Source organism: Lissotriton vulgaris, chromosome 1_1 (genome assembly GCF_964263255.1).
Source record: "Lissotriton vulgaris chromosome 1_1, aLisVul1.2, whole genome shotgun sequence".
NCBI lineage: Eukaryota > Metazoa > Chordata > Amphibia > Caudata > Salamandridae > Lissotriton > Lissotriton vulgaris.
In genome coordinates, this window is record NC_141685.1 from 314259183 (window position 1) to 314279516 (window position 20334).

At 40.5% G+C, this 20334-nt stretch overlaps 1 protein-coding gene across 1 annotated transcript in view; it reads right to left on the reverse strand.

Moving 5' to 3' along the window:
- The window catches only part of LOC147747108 (vitamin D3 hydroxylase-associated protein-like), a 458139-nt gene that overhangs the window by 269515 nt on the left and 168290 nt on the right, over window positions 1–20334 (reverse strand). Inside the window, exons 5-6 of the mRNA XM_086952359.1 lie at window positions 4185–4391; window positions 1358–1398 (exon numbers count right to left, since the gene is read on the reverse strand). Coding sequence (XP_086808485.1) covers window positions 1358–1398; window positions 4185–4391 — 248 coding nt within the window. The remainder of the gene's footprint in view (window positions 1–1357; window positions 1399–4184; window positions 4392–20334) is intronic.

The window sequence follows — 20334 nt, forward strand, 5'->3', positions numbered from 1 at the left end:
TGGGCGGAAAATCCGTTCCGCTCGCGGATTTGCGGATTTTCGGCAAATTCGCAATCCGCGAGATTCGCGAATTTCCCGCAAAATCCGCGAGCGGAACGGATTGGGTCAAAAGTTGAAGCTGACTTTTGTAACTATTTTAGAATGGCGCCGGCAAGCTGCCAGCAAGCTGCCAGAGCCATTCTAAAATAGTTACAAAAGTCAGCTTCAACAGGAAGCACTAATAGATAAAGTAAAGCAGGTGCTTGAGATGAAGCTCAAATTCAGTTACACAATCATTAATCACCCCAAACTTGGGGTGATTAATGATTGTGTAACTTAATTTGACCTTCAACTCGAGCACCTGCTTTCCTTTAACTATTAGTGCTTCCTGTTGAATCTGACTTTGTAGCTATTTTAGAATGGCGCTGGCAGCTTGCCGGTGCCATTCTAAGTGGGGCTGAGGGCAGAAGAGGACAAAAAACGAGTGGGGCAGAGGGCAGAAGGGCACAGAAACGAGTGGGGCAGAGGGCAGAAGGGGACAAAAACGAGTGGGGAAGAGGGCAGAAGAGCACAAAAACGAGTGGGACAGAGGGCAGAAATGAGTGGGGCAGAGGGCAGAAGACCACAAAAACGAGTTGGGCAGAGGGCAGAAGAGCACAAAAACGAGTGGGGCAGAGGGCAAAAGGGCACAAACACGAGTGGGGCAGAGGGCAGAAAGGCACAAAAACGAGTGGTACAGAGGGCAGAAGGGCATACAAAACGAGAGGGTGGCAGTGATGAACCAGAGGGCGCATCACAGTCTCGCCCGAAAAAAAACCAGCGAACAAGCAAAGCGCCCCGGGAACATGCCAAAACACCCCGCGAACACGCAAAGCGCCTCGCGAACACGCAAAAACAAAAAAATCCGCAAATTCGCACAAATTCGCAAATTTTGCGGATCGCGAATTCGCAAATCCGCAAATTCACAAATCGCAAATTCGCAAAATTCGCCCATGCTTAGTGCAGATAAACCTCATTCAATGATAAACCTTTCTATTCCTACCATGCAATGTTAATGTTACTGGGATTTATAAAGCGCAATGTAATGGAAAAGGTAAAACCAAAGGGTTGTGACCCGCCTAGACCTGCGGTTGTAACAGGAATAGTTACTTAGAACTAAACAGGGCTTTAATCCAATGAAAGTGCTCCTATTAGTAGAATTTGGAAGAGAAACAGAGGCAAAGTAAATACCTCTCAACTGATGAAGGCAGTAGAAACCAATTCGTCAGTCAAGCACTGTGACACCACTGCAGATCTGGTCATACTTCGAATTTGAGCTCAAAAACAATCTCATAAAATCTTTTTATGTGTTAGGACATTGTAACAAAATTCGATTTACCTGCAAGTTCGCCAAACACAGGACTTCCTATTCCTTTGAAACTAAAAGAAAATATGATATGTTAATCAGAAGTATGAAAAGGTTAGAGTTAAAACATTGCTTTCAAACACACACCCTAGTTAAAGAGGCATTTATTAGGTACAGATGCCTAAGTGAACTCTACTATAGTAATTGCATTGTTGGCGCGCTCAGGAGGCTGTACCACCTTCCTGACAGGGGTGCAGATACCTGGGGTGCAGCAACACCAGGGCCCAGAGGCCGGAGGTACCCCGAATGCCCTGCACCAGAAGAAGGTGTATTCGGGGCTGCCCTTTAAGGATGAGCCAAATAGCGAGCCTGGCTTGTGTTTAATCGTTGGTGGCGGACTCCGGTGGGAACAGGAATGGCGTGGAGGATGTAGACGATAAACGAGAAATACAGTAGTGGAAAGGGAGGAAAGAAAACGAGATAGTGAGAGACGCAAAGGTGAGTGGAGGAACACGTAGCAGAACGGCAGAAGGAATTAAGGATCAGAGAGAAAGGGAAACGATGTACGTACCAGCAAAACGGGAAAAGACCAAAAGCAAGGAGTCTGCCGTAAGGATGCTGGGAGAGAAGTGGGGTAGGAAATAAGCAAGTGGAAGAGGAGGAAGCGAGAGACAGATGAAGGGGATAGAGAGGAGAGTCTGAAAAGGGGAAAAGATGAAGAGAAGGAAAGACAGGGTGAAAGGGGAACTCTGAGACCCGCAAGTAGGGGAGCAGCTGTCATTAGTGCAGCAGGTGTAGGGGGTGTGACCGGTCGACTGCACCACAAATACACATGTATTTTAATACCAACCCGGGGGCTATTTTATATTGCTTGCATTAGGGCATATGAAACCCAGGCGAGGCCACTGCTTCCTGAATGCCTCAGGTTTCAGTTACCCTCATTGTACCCACACTATCCTTAAGTTACATAACCATATACACGTTTGGTCAACTGTGTATGGGTAGTCAGATATATCACAATAACATGCCCGTATATTTCTGCACCTGTGGTAGGGTACACTAGGGTCCACCTGGCACAGAGTCCAGCCAAACCCCACTTGATTGGACGTCACCACAGAAATAAATGAAAAGTGCCACAAAAGAATTAGGCTTCTCATCTAGCATCTAAATGTCACAAAAGGCATAATTGTGCAGTACAACCACCTGAACTGAGGATCCTCAGAGGTATAAGAGTACTACACATTATGCATGGCTCCACTGCCCTATGCGCGGGCACATGTGGCCTAGATCAATGCCTTTATTGATATCACATGCAGAGGTTTTACAGTGTTGTAGCACAGCCATTATTACACTACATCACCTCTTTCATTGAGCAGCAGGCACAGTTGATCTGTACTTTGGCACGATTGAGCCACATAAGGAACATATTTGGTATAACTGAGGTGCACAGCTGGAACAACTAAACTTCTCCAAGGTCAGAACTGGCATTCATGAGCAACACCACTGTCTTCCTTGAGATGAGTAGATCATTTAATTGGGAAGCACAGGTGGCACACCTGAGCACCACAAAAGGCATACATCATTAACGCAAATGGCATAATTCAGAGTGGCCGGAGTCTTAACTGAGAAGCAGCAGAGGCACCATCCCATCTGGCATAACTGAGCACAAAAAAATGCATAAGTGAGATGTACCACTTCTGTAAGTGAGAAGCATCATAGCCATATGTGGGCTATTAAACAGGCCATATTGATACTTGAGCAGCACAATTAAAATACATGAGCATCACTGGTCAGGACTTTGGTAGACTGGCAGCCCCATTGCTTATTTGCCTGGCACCAAAGGTATACACCCGTTACAACGCATCTTTTACTCCGCACTACCATTACAACGCGACTTTTACAACGCATACCATTACAATGCATTGCGCTGGGGGGCGCTCTAGGATAGGGAATAAGTATAATTTACTATCCAACACCCTCCCTAGGGTCCACGGGGACTGGAGTTAGAATAGTAAATTATACTTACCACTATCCAGCACCTCAAAGCGCTATGCGTTGTAATGGTATGCGTTGTAATGGTCGCGTTGTAATGGTAGGTAGTTGTAACAGTATGCGTTGTAACATGGTACATCCGGCACCAAAGCATGAAAAAAACATTCCCTTTGCAAAAATTGGCCTGCTCCTGGGCCCAGATCACCACGCACCCCGCACACACTTTATTTCCCCACATACATGTCTGCCAAACTCCATTCCTAATGTATCCCTTCCCTTTTGCGGTGATGACCCCTCCCTGCTCTTTCTGCCTTTCTTCATTTGGATAGCGCTCTACTTTTACATTGTAATTGGAATATGTTGAACATAGCCTGTGCCAAAAACATCTTCTAAGAAACTGCTGTACTGGCCTGTACCCATAGAGACGAATGTCAATTTACTGTAGATATATTTTTGCGAGGATCATTTATGAACTGGTCTCAAATAAAAGCTCATACATTATATGTGGCCCTGCCCTACCGCCACTTATGTATTTGTCCAGGAGTAGAAGGTTTGCCCAAAGCCTGATGTGTGCTTCTGGTACATAAACATCTGTTGTGATTCCACTATGCTTCACTCCCCACACACATAGCTACTTTATCCAAAGAATTGATTCAAATCCTGGCAAAATACAAGAATAGCTGTAAAGAATACGTCTGTATCATTCCTAAGTTTCTGTACAACATTGCTCTTTATTTATTTTAAGCACACTCAACATGAATCCTGCACAATCATTGGTTGCACCCCATGACTTGTGGAGACATGTAATACAGCACTGGAGTCCTTTGAAAAGAATCAGCATTTTCCCATGCAAGGTCTGGCTACGTACCTCAGTCTTGCTCCTGTTGGTTTGAAGCCACACACTCCACAGAAACTTGAAGGGACCCGGATGCTGCCAGCAATATCAGAGGCAAGGCCGAGTATGGATCCTCCGCCTCCTACCAGGGCACCTTCCCCTCCAGAGGAACCACCAGGGGTCTTCTTGTGGTTCAAGGGATTCAGAGTTTGACCATATATAGGGTTGCTGCATTCAAAGCTGAGGATATCCAAAGTCAAATATTAATTTAAGAACTGTACATGCAAATCTGCAAGTTTCAGCAAGAACAGAAGTAGTTTCTGTTGTGTATTTATGATATCATGCATGCGCTCTTTCTCGTGCTTTGTGCTATCTCTCGCGCATGTATTTCCTTTTCAATTGTACCTCGTGCAATTGTTATGCTTTGAATATGTGTGTCTCGCTACACGGCACGATATGTTATCGTACCGTTCCGTACTGTATTGTAACTGTTAGGGCAGTTGCTGTCAGCTGTCCGGAGCCTACAGATGTATTGCTGGGGGTGCTTCCTTATCCACGATTAAACTTCATCTTTCAACATCGATTCCTGTGATTATTGATTTAACAATTTGGCGACGAGGGACGGAGCATTTTGGAAGCATTTCCTGGCCGTATTGAAATTAAAACTTATTTTCCATTTAATTTCGGAAATCTTTGAAAACAAATTCAAACCTACGATGCGAAGTTTGGAATTTATTTACTCACCTGTTCTTTAAATATCGACTCGTCTTCTCTTCAGTTTTTTACTTTGTGCTTAATGCAAGAATATCGTCACCGTTTCTCTCTTTTCATGGGATTACCGTGCTGACGTATGAATAATTTTGAGCACAGGAGCTGAGACGATTGATTGATTTCTTTGGGGGCGCTACTCCTCCGTTTTTAACAAAAGAAAGAAAAGAGGTGACTTCGCATTTGAATACAGTTCACGAAGTAAATAAAATTGAAAAGTGAACCACACGCACTAGTAACGTGTGACTGGTTTGGATACAGGAGTTTATAAACAACTGAATCACACGCTCAAGGACTGAGCGTTTGTTTATTTCTCTTACGATCTCTGGACATCTCCTTATTCTGTGCTGTTCCTGATAAGTACTTTTTCTTTTCATCGGCTGAACTCATTTATAGTTCGTGAATATTCATGACACATCGTTTTTATTCATTTACCTGAATGTTAGTTAGTAATTTCATTTACTGATTACTTGTTTTATTAATCTTACTTTCTCACTATTATTATTATTATTAAGTGTGATTTTACATTTTCAACATTATGTGTGCTCAAGGGTATACTCTTACTCCACCTCAAAGTTATTGGTCAGCTGGTAGTTCTCCTTGTATGCCTTGGATTGAATGGAAAGCTTACTTTTTAAACTATATTGAAACTCTAGATGCCAATGGAAAGATGAAAGCTCCTGAAAAGAAAGGTATTTTTACACTGTTTAGGACCAGAAGGTTTAAAAGCTGTAAATCAATTGCCTACATCACAAGCTAGTGGTGATATGAATGTTTTTGATAAGGCTGTATATGTCTTTGATAAATATTGTTCTCCTAAAGTATGCATAGGAATCTCCAGATATAAGTTTTTCCAGAGGAAACAGCTAAACAGCTAAGTGAAGAATCTATAGATAATTTTGTGTCTTCTCTTAAAACTCTGGCTTTAGATTGCAAATTTGGAAATTTACAAGAGGATCTTATTAGAGATCAAGTGGTTATGCACTCAAACAACGAAACCATTGAGGAAAGATTATGGATTAATGGTGATGAAAATTTAGATTTTGTTATAGCCATTGTAAGAAAAGCAGAACTTTCCTGTAGGAGTGCACAACAAGTCAAAGGCAAAGATGTTAGCAAAGATATTGTGTCCAAGATAAATCCTAAATATGATAGTAAGAGTAAAGATTTTTCTAAAAAGAAACAGATTTTTACTTCCAAAGGGAATTCTGAGGAGTTCAAAAAAGGTAATTTAAAGTGTTTCAGATGCAATAGCAAATCACATTTGGCAAATAACAAAATTTGTCCTGGTTTGAAACAGAAATGTTCAAATTGTGGTTTACTGGGGCATTTTACTTCTGCATGCAGCAAAGGTAAAAGTAACCAAAAAGTGAAATGTATTGAGCAAAGTGACAACAGTGAAGATGAATTTTCTTCAATTGACTCTAACAACTGTTCTTTCGTATTAAATGTTAAGGAGTCTATGATTCTGAATGTAAATGATACTCTAATTAAGAAAAAGCCACTATGTGATATGATCATTGGAGGTGTAAAAATCAACATGTATGCTGATTCTGGTTCACCTTATTCCATTATATGTGAATCTATCTGGAAAAAATTATTTGTGAACAGATTGGGTAATCATTTAGAAAAAAGTGATATTAATCCTGAAGGGTACTCTGGTGGAAGGATAGACATTTTAGGATTTAGAACACTAGTCTTCAGATTTAAAAACAGAAAGTGTATTGCAAAGTTGTATGTCTCAAAAAAAGGCCCTTCAGTGCTTAGCTGGTTTGACCAGGGTAACCTTGATATTATTTTGAATCCAAATAGTCCCAATCCTGTAATGTTGGTTGATGAACAGAATGGAATTTCTACTTTGATGTTGAATAAGTTTCCTAATGTGTTCTCAAAAGGCATTGGAAGGTTAACAAATTTCAAACATGAGATTCGCTTGAAGGAAAATGCTTGTCCCAGGGTGCATAAAGCTCGTAACATTCCTTTTGCTGTTAGAGAGGAAGTGAAGAATGAATTAGATGCTCTGGTGGATGGTGGTATAATAGAAAGAATTGAATCATCTGAATGGGTTTCGCCCATAGTCGTTGCAAGACGAGCCAATGGCAAGGTCAGACTATGTATTGACCTTCGCCATCTCAACAATAACATTGTTGTGGATCAATTTCCCCTTCCTCGCATTTCTGAAATGTTATCTGTTGTTGGTGGTTCAAAATTCTTTTCAACCATCGATCTATCGGCTGCTTACCACCAAATAGAGCTCAACGAGAAGAGTAAAGATCTCACTGCATTTATCACTCCATTTGGATGTTTCAGATTTAACAGAATGCCTTTTGGCTTGGCGTCTGCAGCTGCCATTTTTCAGAGGGTTATGCAAGACATCCTTAAAGATTGCAATAATGCCATTTGTTTCCAAGATGACATTTTGGTTTTTAATGATGACAGAGATAAACACATTGCTGCCCTGGAAGAAGTTTTAAGTGCACTTAATGTACATGGTCTTACCATTAAGTATGAGAAAAGTAAATTTGGTGTTCATTCTGTTAATTATTTAGGCCATGAGTTATGTGAGGAAGGCATCAAACCAAAATCTACTCTTTTAGAAGCCATTAAGTCTGCGCCTCATCCTCAGTCTAAAGATGATGTAAGATCCTTTTTGGGACTAGTGGAGTTTTATGCCAGATATGTACCTGATTTTTCTTGTAGGACATTTAATATCAGACAATTAATTAAGAATAGGGTTACTTTTGAGTGGACAGAGGAGTGTGAGAAGGAATTTTGTGATGTGAAGAATGCTATTTGCTCTGCAGATGCTCTTTCTTGTTTTGATCCGTCTTTACAAAATATTATCACCACTGATGCCAGCTCAAAAGGGCTTGGGGCTGTGTTTACTCAAAGAACTAAGGAGGGAAAAGAAGTCATTATTGCACATGCCTCCAGAGCTCTTACTCCTTCTGAGGAAAAGTATTCCACAATAGAAAGGGAGACATTAGCGTGCATTTGGGCTTTGGAGCATTTCAGAGTGTTTATTTGGGGTAAGGAATGTATATTGAGGAGTGACCACAAACCTTTGGTACGTCTTCTCACTACTGAAGGGATGTTGAGAGCTTCAGCCCGCATTGCACGCATGTCCATGCGCTTGCAGGATTTTATTTATGACATACAATATGTACCTGGAAGGGAAAACGTTTCTGCTGATTTTTTGTCAAGGATGCCATTACCCATTCAAGAGGATTTGTATAATGAATGGGATGATTTTAAGATTGCTATGATTCATGATGAAGGTCCTATTTCTATTGATCAGACTTTATGGAGGGAGAAATTTGAAGATGATAAGATTTTGAAGGATGTTGCAAGTTACATCACTGGTGGTTGACCTGATAAGAAGTATATTAGTTCAGAGTTGAAGAGTTTCTAGGAAGTGAGATCAGAACTTTCATATTGCGACAATGTTATTAAAAGAGGTGAACGTATTATCCCACCAGTGGGTGTGAGGAAGGTTATTGTCTTACAGCGTCATGAGGGTCATAGTGGCATGGTCAGGACTAAACAACAAGTCAAGTATTTATTTTGGTGGCCAGGCATGGATGTGTTTATTGAGCGTTTAGTTAGGAATTGTGTTACCTGTGCAAATTCCGATAAGTCATTGATTACTCTTAAACCCAATATGGGTGGGAACATCATTCCTGACAATCCATGGGAAACTATTGCTATGGACACTACGGGTCCCATTGGGTGTGACTCTAAGTATATTATTGCAGCTATTGACATTTTTTCTAAATGGCCTATTATCAAGATTGTTCATAAAATAGATACTGACTCTGTTTTAGGTTTCTTGGATAAAGTTTTCATTGATGAAGGGCTACCAGTAAGACTCATAACTGATAATGGAGTCCAATTCAATTCCAATAAAGCGAAGGATTATTTTTCAAGGCTTGGCATTGTGCATTCCACTACTTCTCTCTATAACCCAAGTGGGAATGGGGTGATAGAGAGGTTCAATAGAGTTTTGAAAAGTGCTATACAGTCTGTTGGTAGTGAGGACAGAAAATGGGAGGTAGAAATTTTTAAGAAGGTGTGGATGTACAGGACAACTATGAATTCCATGACTGGATATTCTCCTTTTGAAATCATGAGGGGAAGACTTGCCAGAACCAAAGTGAATCCATCATGGTTGGTTAAGTCAACTTCTTCTAGTGTAGATTTGGGGAAGGTTAAAGAGAATCTTGCTTGCACCCATAGTACCAATAAGAAGTATTTTGATGAGAAATTTGGTTCAAAAACAGATCCGAAGGTAGAAGTTGGTATGATGGTTAAGGTCAAAAAACCTTGGAAGGTCAGGAAGGGTGAAAGTTTGTTCATGGGTCCTTTTGAAGTTACTGAGATTTAAAAAAATTCAGTGAGATTATCAGACAATAAAGTTTGGAATCTCAGTAGGATTGCTATTCTCAAGGCTGATAAGGATGTTTACTGTAAGGAACAACCTGTTTTGAACCATTCTGAGTATTCGTATTTGGACGAGGATTTGAGTGGAGATCTAACTGGTGGTGATATTGGTGCAACACCTTGTTGTTCCAGTTGGGAAGATAATATCACTCAGAATATGGATGTCCAACCTCAATCTCAATTTCAATCTATCAATAGCAATAAGGTTTCTGTGCAAAAAAGATCTATAAAAAAACCAAAATGGTTATCATACTTTGTTGCTTATATGAAGGAAAAAATTTGAAGTTCATTTAAAAAAAATTTTTTTTATTTTATTTATATTTTTTTTGTTGTTGTTTTATTTTTAAGGGAGGAAGGTGTGTTGTGTATTTATGATATCATGCATGCGCTCTTTCTCGTGCTTTGTGCTATCTCTCGCGCATGTATTTCCTTTTCAATTGTACCTCGTGCAATTGTTATGCTTTGAATATGTGTGTCTCGCTACACGGCACGATATGTTATCGTGCCGTTCCTTACTGTATTGTAACTGTTAGGGCAGTTGCTGTCAGCTGTCCGGAGCCTACAGATGTATTGCTGGAGGTGCTTCCTTATCCACGATTAAACTTCATCTTTCAACATCGATTCCTGTGATTATTGACTTAACAGTTTCTTCTTTTTTTAATGTGTATCTATTAGGGAATATATATCATATATTCAAGTTATTACAATTATGAGTATATTAAGGTTAGGATATTTATTTTGTTTCTCTTGTTTTGAAGATGAGCAGATATTTACGCAAGTGCAAGATGATTCTAGAGACCTAGGACCACAAATAGTTGCCGCACTCGGCACTGGGCTCAGGATCCCCCGCCATCCTTCCAGTAACAGCCACACTTTGCTCCTACCACCTGACCTGCCTTCCTGCTATCCACAGTGACCAAGTTATGCTGACTACCATTATCAGCAGCCAGACTCCATCCCATCCACATGCACCAGCTCTGAGTGCTAGCAGGCTATACATTTGTGAGAGCCCAGGTAATTGTGGGGGGTTCACACTCAGTGGATTTCCAAGCCCCCAAATGAACCTATGACCTCTGCAGATAATAAGAACGTCTGAGAACATTTTCTTGCTTCAAACAGTGATACATAAGAAACCGAAAAGTCTGTTGGAATGATGGCACAAGAGTCATGTAACTCAGGAACGAGAGAATTTTTTCCAATAAAGGAAAGTACAACTAGCAGGGCATCCTGAGGAACATCACCTGCCCATATTTAAACATTACATTCCCCCTACAGTGTAGTCATCCCGTGCTGCACCTTCCAAACCTCCCTTCCACATTCCAGCCAGCCAATCCCAACAGAAACCCTTCCCTAAACCTCCACAATCAGTGCATACACAAACGCTGGTATGGTGTATAATTTACAGTCATATGCACAAATGTTGTGCATGTGACCGAGTTTATGATCACATTTACTGTGTCAAAACTACACAAAGGGATTTCACGGGTGGGAGTAAATAGTTCAAGCAGTATGTACATCTCCGCTACAACTGTAGGATAATCTGCACCTACAAATCTCACTCAAGGTGCGGAAAATGTGCATTTCAAGGCGCGGTGTGCTTGGACGTTCCCTACAAACATGTACAGTAGTGCGTATTCCCAGGGTCAGGTCTGACCCTAACCAGCCCGGAAAGGGTCAGAAGGTTACTCCAGGAAGTGCTGGAGTAATTTCCCTACCAGAAGCCATATCATACACACGCAGCATTTTCCTTTTTAGTGCCGGGCACCCCTTTTAAAAGGTGTGCCTGAAGCGAAAAAGGAAAGTAGGGGGATTAGGATGAATGCGCTGCCCACAGGGGCGGCCGCGAACTCGCACTATCGTGGCAGCGTATTCATGCAAAAAACTGAGTGACATCTTTGAAGCTGCTCCATGTTTCACAGTGCAGGCGGGAGCCCTCCTGAACTTTTATGAGGGATTAGAGATCCCCTTGCACCTGGGTGTAGTGAGTGACTGCACCCACCTGCAAGGGGATGTCTGGGAGGTCCATAGGATGCCCTACCTTCCCTCCAGAGGGCTGCCTTTAGGTGACGCACTGCCAGTGCGTCATTATTCAGGTGGCACACAGCCAGTGTATGCCCTGACAGCTTTTTTGGCTCTGTGCAACATCTGTAATACAGCGCAGAGGCAAAGGGATGCTCTCATTTGCATTGGGCCATTCCACTATGCAAATGAGGGAATTCCCTTTGATGATAGTGCTGGCGCTTTATGTGTGCCAGTGCTATTGGTATTACATAAAGGGCCGCACCAGAATCTGAAGCCCCTTCTGTAATACCCAAGTGCACCGGGGACACGCAAAGTGAGCACAAATGCCCACTGTGCCCCCCAGGCACCTCTGTAATACGGCCCGAGGATGAGAAGGCCAACGGATCACCACCACGTTTGGTGCTTTATCGACAGGGAAGAAAAGCTAGCTAAGAGCCCTGCACAGAGTCAGAGGCCAGGAGTACAATCTACAAATATTTACAGATATGAGGGAAGGCCGGCTACTACTGAGAGTAGTGTGGATCAGCTTTTCTGAGGTTACAGGTTGAATGTTGTTCCTTGAAATGGTGATTCAGCTTTTTGCTGAATAGGAAGAGTGTTGGAGTAGTTCGGATGGTTACAACGATGATGTTGTTCCACTTCCTAGACGCTTATCGATTAAGACATGGTTCCTGAGTTTTCCCTATTTCCCTTTCTTTGTCTCCTTGAAGTTGTTTCAATATCCACAGGAGATGGTTAATTTGCCTGCTATATATGCTTAGGTGTCATTCATGGTGGACTTGTAGATGATACAGTTAGATGTGAAGAGAATAAGGGCAGATACATTGAGCCAATGGAGTTCCATAAGGGTAGGTGTGATGTAGTAAAGTGTCTTCAGGATCTTGATGAGGCGTGCTGCGGATTGTAGGGTGCATTGTAGAGGAACAAAGGGGGTATCTGTAAAGCCATGTAGTAACACATTTTCTCCATCAAGAAACAAGAGACTGAGAGATTGAACAGCAGCTCCGACGTTACACGCAAAAAGGAATATTTTGCTCTTTTAAAGAAGGAAAATTAAACCCATGTAGATTTGGTCTTCGTGGTGATGTGTTCCTGGATGGATATATGATTGCTGTAAACCAATTTCTTTCTTGTTCAGGGAATAGCTTATGTTCTAAAGCAGTTCTTACACACTTGATTGTTTGTTACTGGCTGACATTTTAGCTATCAATCCAAAACTACAGTTTCTTTAGCAGCCTTCTCACAGACATTATCCCATAAGCACCTCTACACCTCACCTAGGGGTCCATTAGGATGACGGGGGGAATTTGTCCGCCTGCCATCCTATCGTGGACATGGACCGCCCGCCATAAGGGCGGGGGTCCCTTGGGCAGCATTAGGAAGTGCCCGCAACAGTGGCGGGCCCATCCTGCATTCCTACCTTTGTGGTGGGCGGTGCACTCAGCACCGCCCGCCACAATGGCAGGAAGGCATGCTTTGCACTTCCATGCACAGCAACTGCTGGGGGGTACCATAGCTAGCCCCCATGTGCACCCCCCAACCCCCCAGAGTCCCTGGGGGCCTGGAACGGGTCCCCACAGGGATTCTCCGCATGCCTTTCCGTGGCGGCATTGCCGCCATGGAAAGGCATTCAAATTTGCCCATCATAATATGGCTGGCAGTGTCTGATAGACACCGCCACCATATTATACCTTTTCCGCCCCGGTCATGGCAGACGGTCTTACCGTCCGCCGCGGTCCCCCCACCATATTAATATGGCAGGGGGTCTTCAGAGCAAGGATGGCGGGCAGATCGCCCCTGCCAAACCGGCGGTGGCTACCGCCAGCCTGGCGGGGGCGATCCACCCGCCATCCTAATGGCCCCCCTAGTCTCTTTAAGAATGGATACATTTTCCCAGGCACTAGATGTACGGTTTCCTGCCCTCTGGGCATATGTTCGCACTCATTTAATTGCCTACTAGACCAAGCATTATACATGTCCTCCTCCTTCAAAGAACATCTTCAATTCTAAAGGAACCACCAGGGTTTACGTGTAGTAAGAGTGAACATTCTGAAACTTGAATGCAAATCTTGTGCCTATAAAGGCAAGATGGAGGTTGGAAGGGCTGTCGCATCTTGAAGTCTGACAAGCCTGGCCCTGCTATGTAGGAGTCAAGAGTCAATTTAACTCTGGCTTTGACATTATTGAACGCACTTCTCTTGCCTGATGGAGCATACAAGTGAGGCCGCAGTTGCTAGCTCTCACTCAGACTTAGGGCCAACGTACAAATTTTGCAGTCCCACAGACCACCATATTTGCGATGGGGATCCAAGTTTGGAGAGCTTGGCGGTCTCACCACTTTATTATGAGTTTGGTGGGTTGCCTTTGCGAAGTCCGCCGCTGGCCCTTTAAGACAACCAGCAGAATGCTGACCACCAGGTTTGCGATCGGGGAAAGGCAACCGCCATGGAGCAGTATAAGAGAGCTGCACCGCTGTCCGTATTATGAATGGCCTGTTCCAAGAGCAGACCACGACGGTCAAACTGACTGCTTAAAGGTGGTGGTGATGAAGGATTTGGGGTACGTACTCACCCCTTTCTTGTTCTTCCTCACAGAGTCTGACATTGATCCCTTTATCTGCAGGATCTACACCCCAAGGATTATGACCCTGTAAGCGTCGATCTACAGGTAAGTCCTTTTCATACCATATACTTATTGCCGGGTCTGCCCACATATGGGCTAAACCCCGGTAATGGGTATATGGGCATGCATACCTGTGCATCCAACACATATGCAGTTGAAATGCAAACACAGGCATTGATATGGTTCCCCCATGGTGGATGCATGCATGCCCTACTCTTATCACAATGGTGAGTGACAGGTTATTCCAGATGCAGGTGATCCAGCATAATTTTCTATACCTTCGGGCTCCTGTGTAATCGTCAAACAGATTGAGCCACCGGACATATGGACCTTTATGTATAAAACGTGCATTCTGGTGGTGTTTGGCCAAAGTATTGAGTTTGAAATATCGGAACTAATAAATATTTGACAAAATATTGCGATGCAAAAATATGGTATTAAAAATTGTTTTCAAGAATATATTTTTTTGGTAAGTAATATAGTTGTTAAAAATATTGCGGTATTTATTTTTCTTTACAGTAACATATTTGTAAAATCATTGTTTTTAAATTATTTTAATATGTTTTAGTTTAATATATTAATTCTAGATGTTAGAATTGTTAGTACAATTGTTATTCATTTTTAACAAAGTAGTTTGCAATTTGAAGTGATTTAGTTTAAAAATTATATTATTAGTGAATATAGTGTTGTAGCACGTTCTTTAGTTTGTTGGGAGACAGGGTGGAAAGTTATTTTAATTCAAAATATGTTTAGTTTGTTGTTAATTTATTATTTATTGTTAATTTATTTATTTATTGATTATTAATTATTCCAATGTTTTTAGTGTTATATTATATTTTGAACTTAAAATGTATTTCTTTTATTTATGTTTATTATTAGTTATATTTGGCTATACTTTAATGGCAAACTGTTGGGTTTGTAGGGGTATAGGGTAGGCGGTCCATTAAGTGATACAAAGTTATAAAATATTATATTAGTATAATACCACAGGGGCAGGAAGGTTTCCTCTACAAGTTTGGGGACCCCAAATTTTATAGAAAGTACGACTAAAGATATTGTTGACCGCTCTTAACCCCTTAAGTGCTGCGCACGTTCACCGGCTGACGGCACCACTACCTCCGTAGTGCTGCCGTCGGCCGTTTAACGTTCGAACTGCACCTGCGCAATGGAACGTCCAGCACTGGAGCTGGGCGTTCCATAGTAGTTACGCGGTTAAGAACTGGGTATATATTAGGAGAACAATGGGGATTCAATATTTCACCTCTCAGGCCCCAATCTGGGATTCCCCGGGGACCCCGGACTGCCTGCTGGATCAACTTTCTCAGCCACTTAAGGTAGCAGGTATCTGAACGTGGGGAGATTTAAGCAAAAGCCCACAGCTTATGAGTTGGGAGTCCCTTTCTAATCTCACAAATGGGACGTTGACCCGGTTTAAATACTATCAGCTTTCTGGTTGGTGGGCATCACAAACATGGGGTAGCGAAGAGGACTCCACACTTTCTGAACTTATCTCTAGAGTGGTCCCATGGAGGTGGGAGGTTTCCTTCTGGTATAAAGCTTTTACAGAAGCAGGTGGCTGTCTGGACGCAGAGCTGGAGAACCTCTGGGGCCAGGCCCTGACTGAAAACGGGGAGGAAATTTGTAAAGTTTGGTGCGACTCCTGTACTTTGTCCCAGACAGTGATTAAGCCAGCAAATCTCAGGAGGAATCACCTGTATACCATCTACGTAATTTACTGGACACCAGGGAAACTATCTAAGCTGAGTACAGCGCCATACTGTTGCCCAAGATGTAAAGAAATGGTGGCAGACGATTTACACATGTTTATGGGGTGTCCAGAGATTATTCCATATTGGGCCAGGGTATGTGGCTTCCTAGAGGAGGTTCTATTAAGACCAGTCGAACTCTCTAGTACTCTGGTTTTCTTCGGTCTTACACCTGATTATTGTATAAATTCCCCCGCAACAAAACTGTTATTTTATGTGATAGTTATCGCTCGGAGGGAAATCTGTAAAGCATGGAAATCAGAGGCCCCACCCCCCACCTTTACGGAATGCCTGAGGAAAATTATTTTATTTCAGTCTGATATGGCCTGCGACGTATCTAGCCATGACAAGGTCTGGGTGACCTTGGAAACTTGGAGGACAATATAACACCAGTCCTATGATTATGCCAGAGGTTTGTTGTCCGGTCCTCCCTAGTAAATTGTCTCCTATCTAGTCAAGAGAATGGGAGTGGGACCAGGAGGCAGCCTTTCCTCTGGGTGAACTCTGCTTGCCAGACACTGACATTCCCAGGGCGGTCATCGTTGTTTTGTCTGTCAATATAGAAGGCACGGAGCAATCCCATCTAGAGCTTTACAAGTCTGATGGCATGTATGAGGACAAAAAAGATTACGTTTTTGAAAAAAAAAAGAAAAGAAAAAAAAAAGAAATTTTAGCTTTTAAAGTCACGCTGAATAGATAATTCTTTTTGCCTAATTGATCATGTGGCTTAAGAAACTTTCAGAATATGCAAATTATAAATGAGGATTTTCAACATGGTCTTCTACCAGTGCTTCCATTGATGAATTTACAATTTTTTAACTTGGGAATACGATATGATGAATTTTAATATATTTTTATCCAAGTTTATTGTGATTTTGCACTTTGCACTGATTTGCACATTTATACAATTTTGCACTAGCACTTTAGTATTTTTTTGGGCTGGTCTCAATTTTAGCGCTGTAAATGATTAATTGTGAACTAAGGTCATTCATTAATGTTATGCAGTCTTAACCCTTGTGTTGTAATTATGAATTTTAAACGTATATATTTAAATTTTGTACAACATAAGTCGATTTAGAAACAAGGGTTACATTTTATTACAATTGTGTTAGGGATTATAAATTTAAATGTTATTTGCCCTTTTGCATTTTTTCCACATTGTAAATAACTGCTACGTAAGATCTGTCTTTTGGTCTATGCTCTTCAAATACCTGCCCAATGATGTATATAAACACTACCATTGGTTCTAACTGTCATGTGATCAAGGCTACAGTGAAGTAGCCGAAACGCGGCATCCAAGGCCCAGGTGCAGGAGTTGGAATATATATATATTCACTGAAAAAAACATAGGTTTTAGACATGGTATAGTTAGGAATTAGCCTTTAAAAAACCTTAGAAATTCACTGAAAAAAACATAGGTTTCAGACTTGTTATAGTTAGGAATTAGCATTTAAAAAACTTTAGAGCAATAAAGGTTTTAAAAAAAAACTTTAGAAATTCACTGAAAAAAACATGGTTTAAGGGGTGTTATAGTTAGCTGGACATTTCACTCGTACAAAACTATTGAAATTGCTCCGTTATAGTTAGTTGTCCTAAGTATACCTCGGGCGCCCGCAATCCAGTGCTGATGATGTCACATATTACATCATTCATGACATGTCAGTGACATCACTGATGACATCTCAAATGACATCACTGATAGCATCACTGATGGCATCATCCATGTGACAATCTGATACATCTCTTCATACACTAGTATTACCTTTCAACACTCATTATAAAATTTGGAGTACCATATTTGAAACCATTGACACACCAATACAAGTGTCTCTAAACCCACTCAGTGATTCCTATATCTACACACACATCTAAATACTTGCCTATAGATAAACTCATACATTCTAACAAAGATCAATAGAACACTATTAAATATACATATACACCTTCATCGACATTACACACCAACACACATCCTATTCACTCATGCAGTCATCCTACTCACTTATGCAAACAATTGATCATAATTACATTTACTAAGCTACACACTTATACAAACACCACATTATTTATTCACATAGATAGTAACTCATACTTCGTGTTTTAAAAATCACTATTACAAGTATACAGTTTTTGATACAGTCACTCATACAATCACTGAGTCTTATGAATACCTATTTATAAACAACTGTCACATAAACTGCCTTTTATATTTCTAGTCTGTTGGACGTGTATCATTGAGAAATATATTTACTCATCACCACACCCATAAAGAGAGTCACTCACCCAAACAACTGTTTCCACATACAGTCTTAACCTCATATACCTACTAAATCAACTATTTACACATCTTTGGACAGTCACACACCCCCCACCCAACCACACACACATTCACTATCCCATACAAATACTCACTTAACTAATTAATAACTAATATGGACTTTCACATAGCTAGTAACCAACTTATGTAGTTGTTTACACAACAAGAGATAGAGTGATACAGGTATTCACACAGTTTAATCACTATCCCATATATTTAGTGAGACATTTTAAATTAGTCATTTAGACAGGCAACCGGTGCTACTAAATCCTTCATCCAGGCACTTATACGTCCACTCAGTCTACAATGCAGATTGATATATATATATAATACTTATTTAAAATTGAACCAAATCACATTCACTGGATGATTTCATCAGTGATGTCATTTGAGATGTCATCAGTGATGTCACTGAGTATGTCATGAATGATGTAATATGCGACATCATCAGAATTGGATTGTGGGTGTGCAAGTTATACTTAGTACAACTAACTATAACGGAGGAATTTCAATGGTTTTGTACAAGTGAAATGTCCAGCTAACTATAACACCCCTAAAACCTATGTTTTTTTCAGTGAATTTCTAAGGTTTTTCAAATGCTAATTCCTAACTATAACATGTCTGAAACCTATGTTTTTTTCAATGAATATATATATATATATATATATATATATATATATATATATATATATATATATATATATATATATATATATATATATATATATATATATATATATATATATATATATATACATATATATATATATTCACTGAAAAAACCATAGGTTTCACACCAGTTATAGTTAGGAATTAGCATTTAAAAAACCTATTAAATTCACTGAAAAAACCATAGGTTTCACACCAGTTATAGTTAGCTGGAAATTTTACTGATATAAAACCATTGAAATTCCCACGTTATAGTTAGTTGGACTCACTATAACTTGCGCGCCTGCAATGCACTGCTGATGACGTCACATATTACATCACTGATGACACCATCCCTGTGACAGAGTGACTGACCTCCTTTCAGTGTAATGTAACCCCTGAAACACATATTCAAAAATAGAAACTAACATTTACAAAAAAGTGGCGATACCTATACCAGTTACAACAACCAATTCAGTAATTCAACCATTTATATACACATTTACTCATTCACCAACAGTTCTATATAGTCATTCATACATATACTCACTTATCATATGTAGTGAAACACCTTTACATCCGTTAACACACCGACAGTCTTCCAAAAGTTACTCACACATATACTCACACATGCAAAAAAACTATTGAACATCCATTTATTTGCATATACAGCTATACACACACTACCACCTTATTCCTAAGGAAACTTACACATACTTACTCTCTTAAACAATCACTTATAGAATCACATACTTATTTAAACAGGAACTCTTACAATCTCTCACTCTCACATTTACTCACTTATATAAATCAATACTCCATATACTAGAATAAAACATATGTATACACACTCATATATAAAACATATTTATTTTTTCAGAAAGACACACATTCTTTGGATGGTGTCATCAGTGATGTCATGAGTGATGTCACTGACCATGTCATGAGTGATGTAATATGTGACGTCATCAGCAGTGCATTGCAGGCGCGCAAGTTATAGTGAGTCCAACTAACTATAACGTGGGAATTTCAATGGTTTTATATCAGTAAAATTTCCAGCTAACTATAACTGGTGTGAAACCTATGGTTTTTTCAGTGAATTTAATAGGTTTTTTAAATGCTAATTCCTAACTATAACTGGTGTGAAACCTATGGTTTTTTCAGTGAATTTCATAGGTTTTTTAAATGCTAATTCCTAACTATAACTGGTGTGAAACCTATGGTTTTTTCAGTGAATTTCATAGTTTTTTAAATGCTAATTCCTTTGTATATCGAGTTTCTAACCTTTTTTTTTTTTACAATTTGCTGTTTTTTTTTAAGTATTTATTTTTTTTTATATTTTTTTTCTTTTGCGCTCTGGGTGCGCGCTCCGGGAAGCTTTCAGCTAAGCTCTCCTGTAAGCTTCTCCGAGAGCTCATCTGAAAGCGCACCCAGAGCGCAACTGTCGTTCGTGAAAAAAAAATATGAATGAAAAGTTAATAATAATGCAAAACATTTCGTACCATACAAATAAAATTTGTTTTTTTTAATATGGAAAATGATTATGCATTTCTATAAAAGATTGATGACGTCACTTCGGCGCGCAACGTAAGTGCCCTCG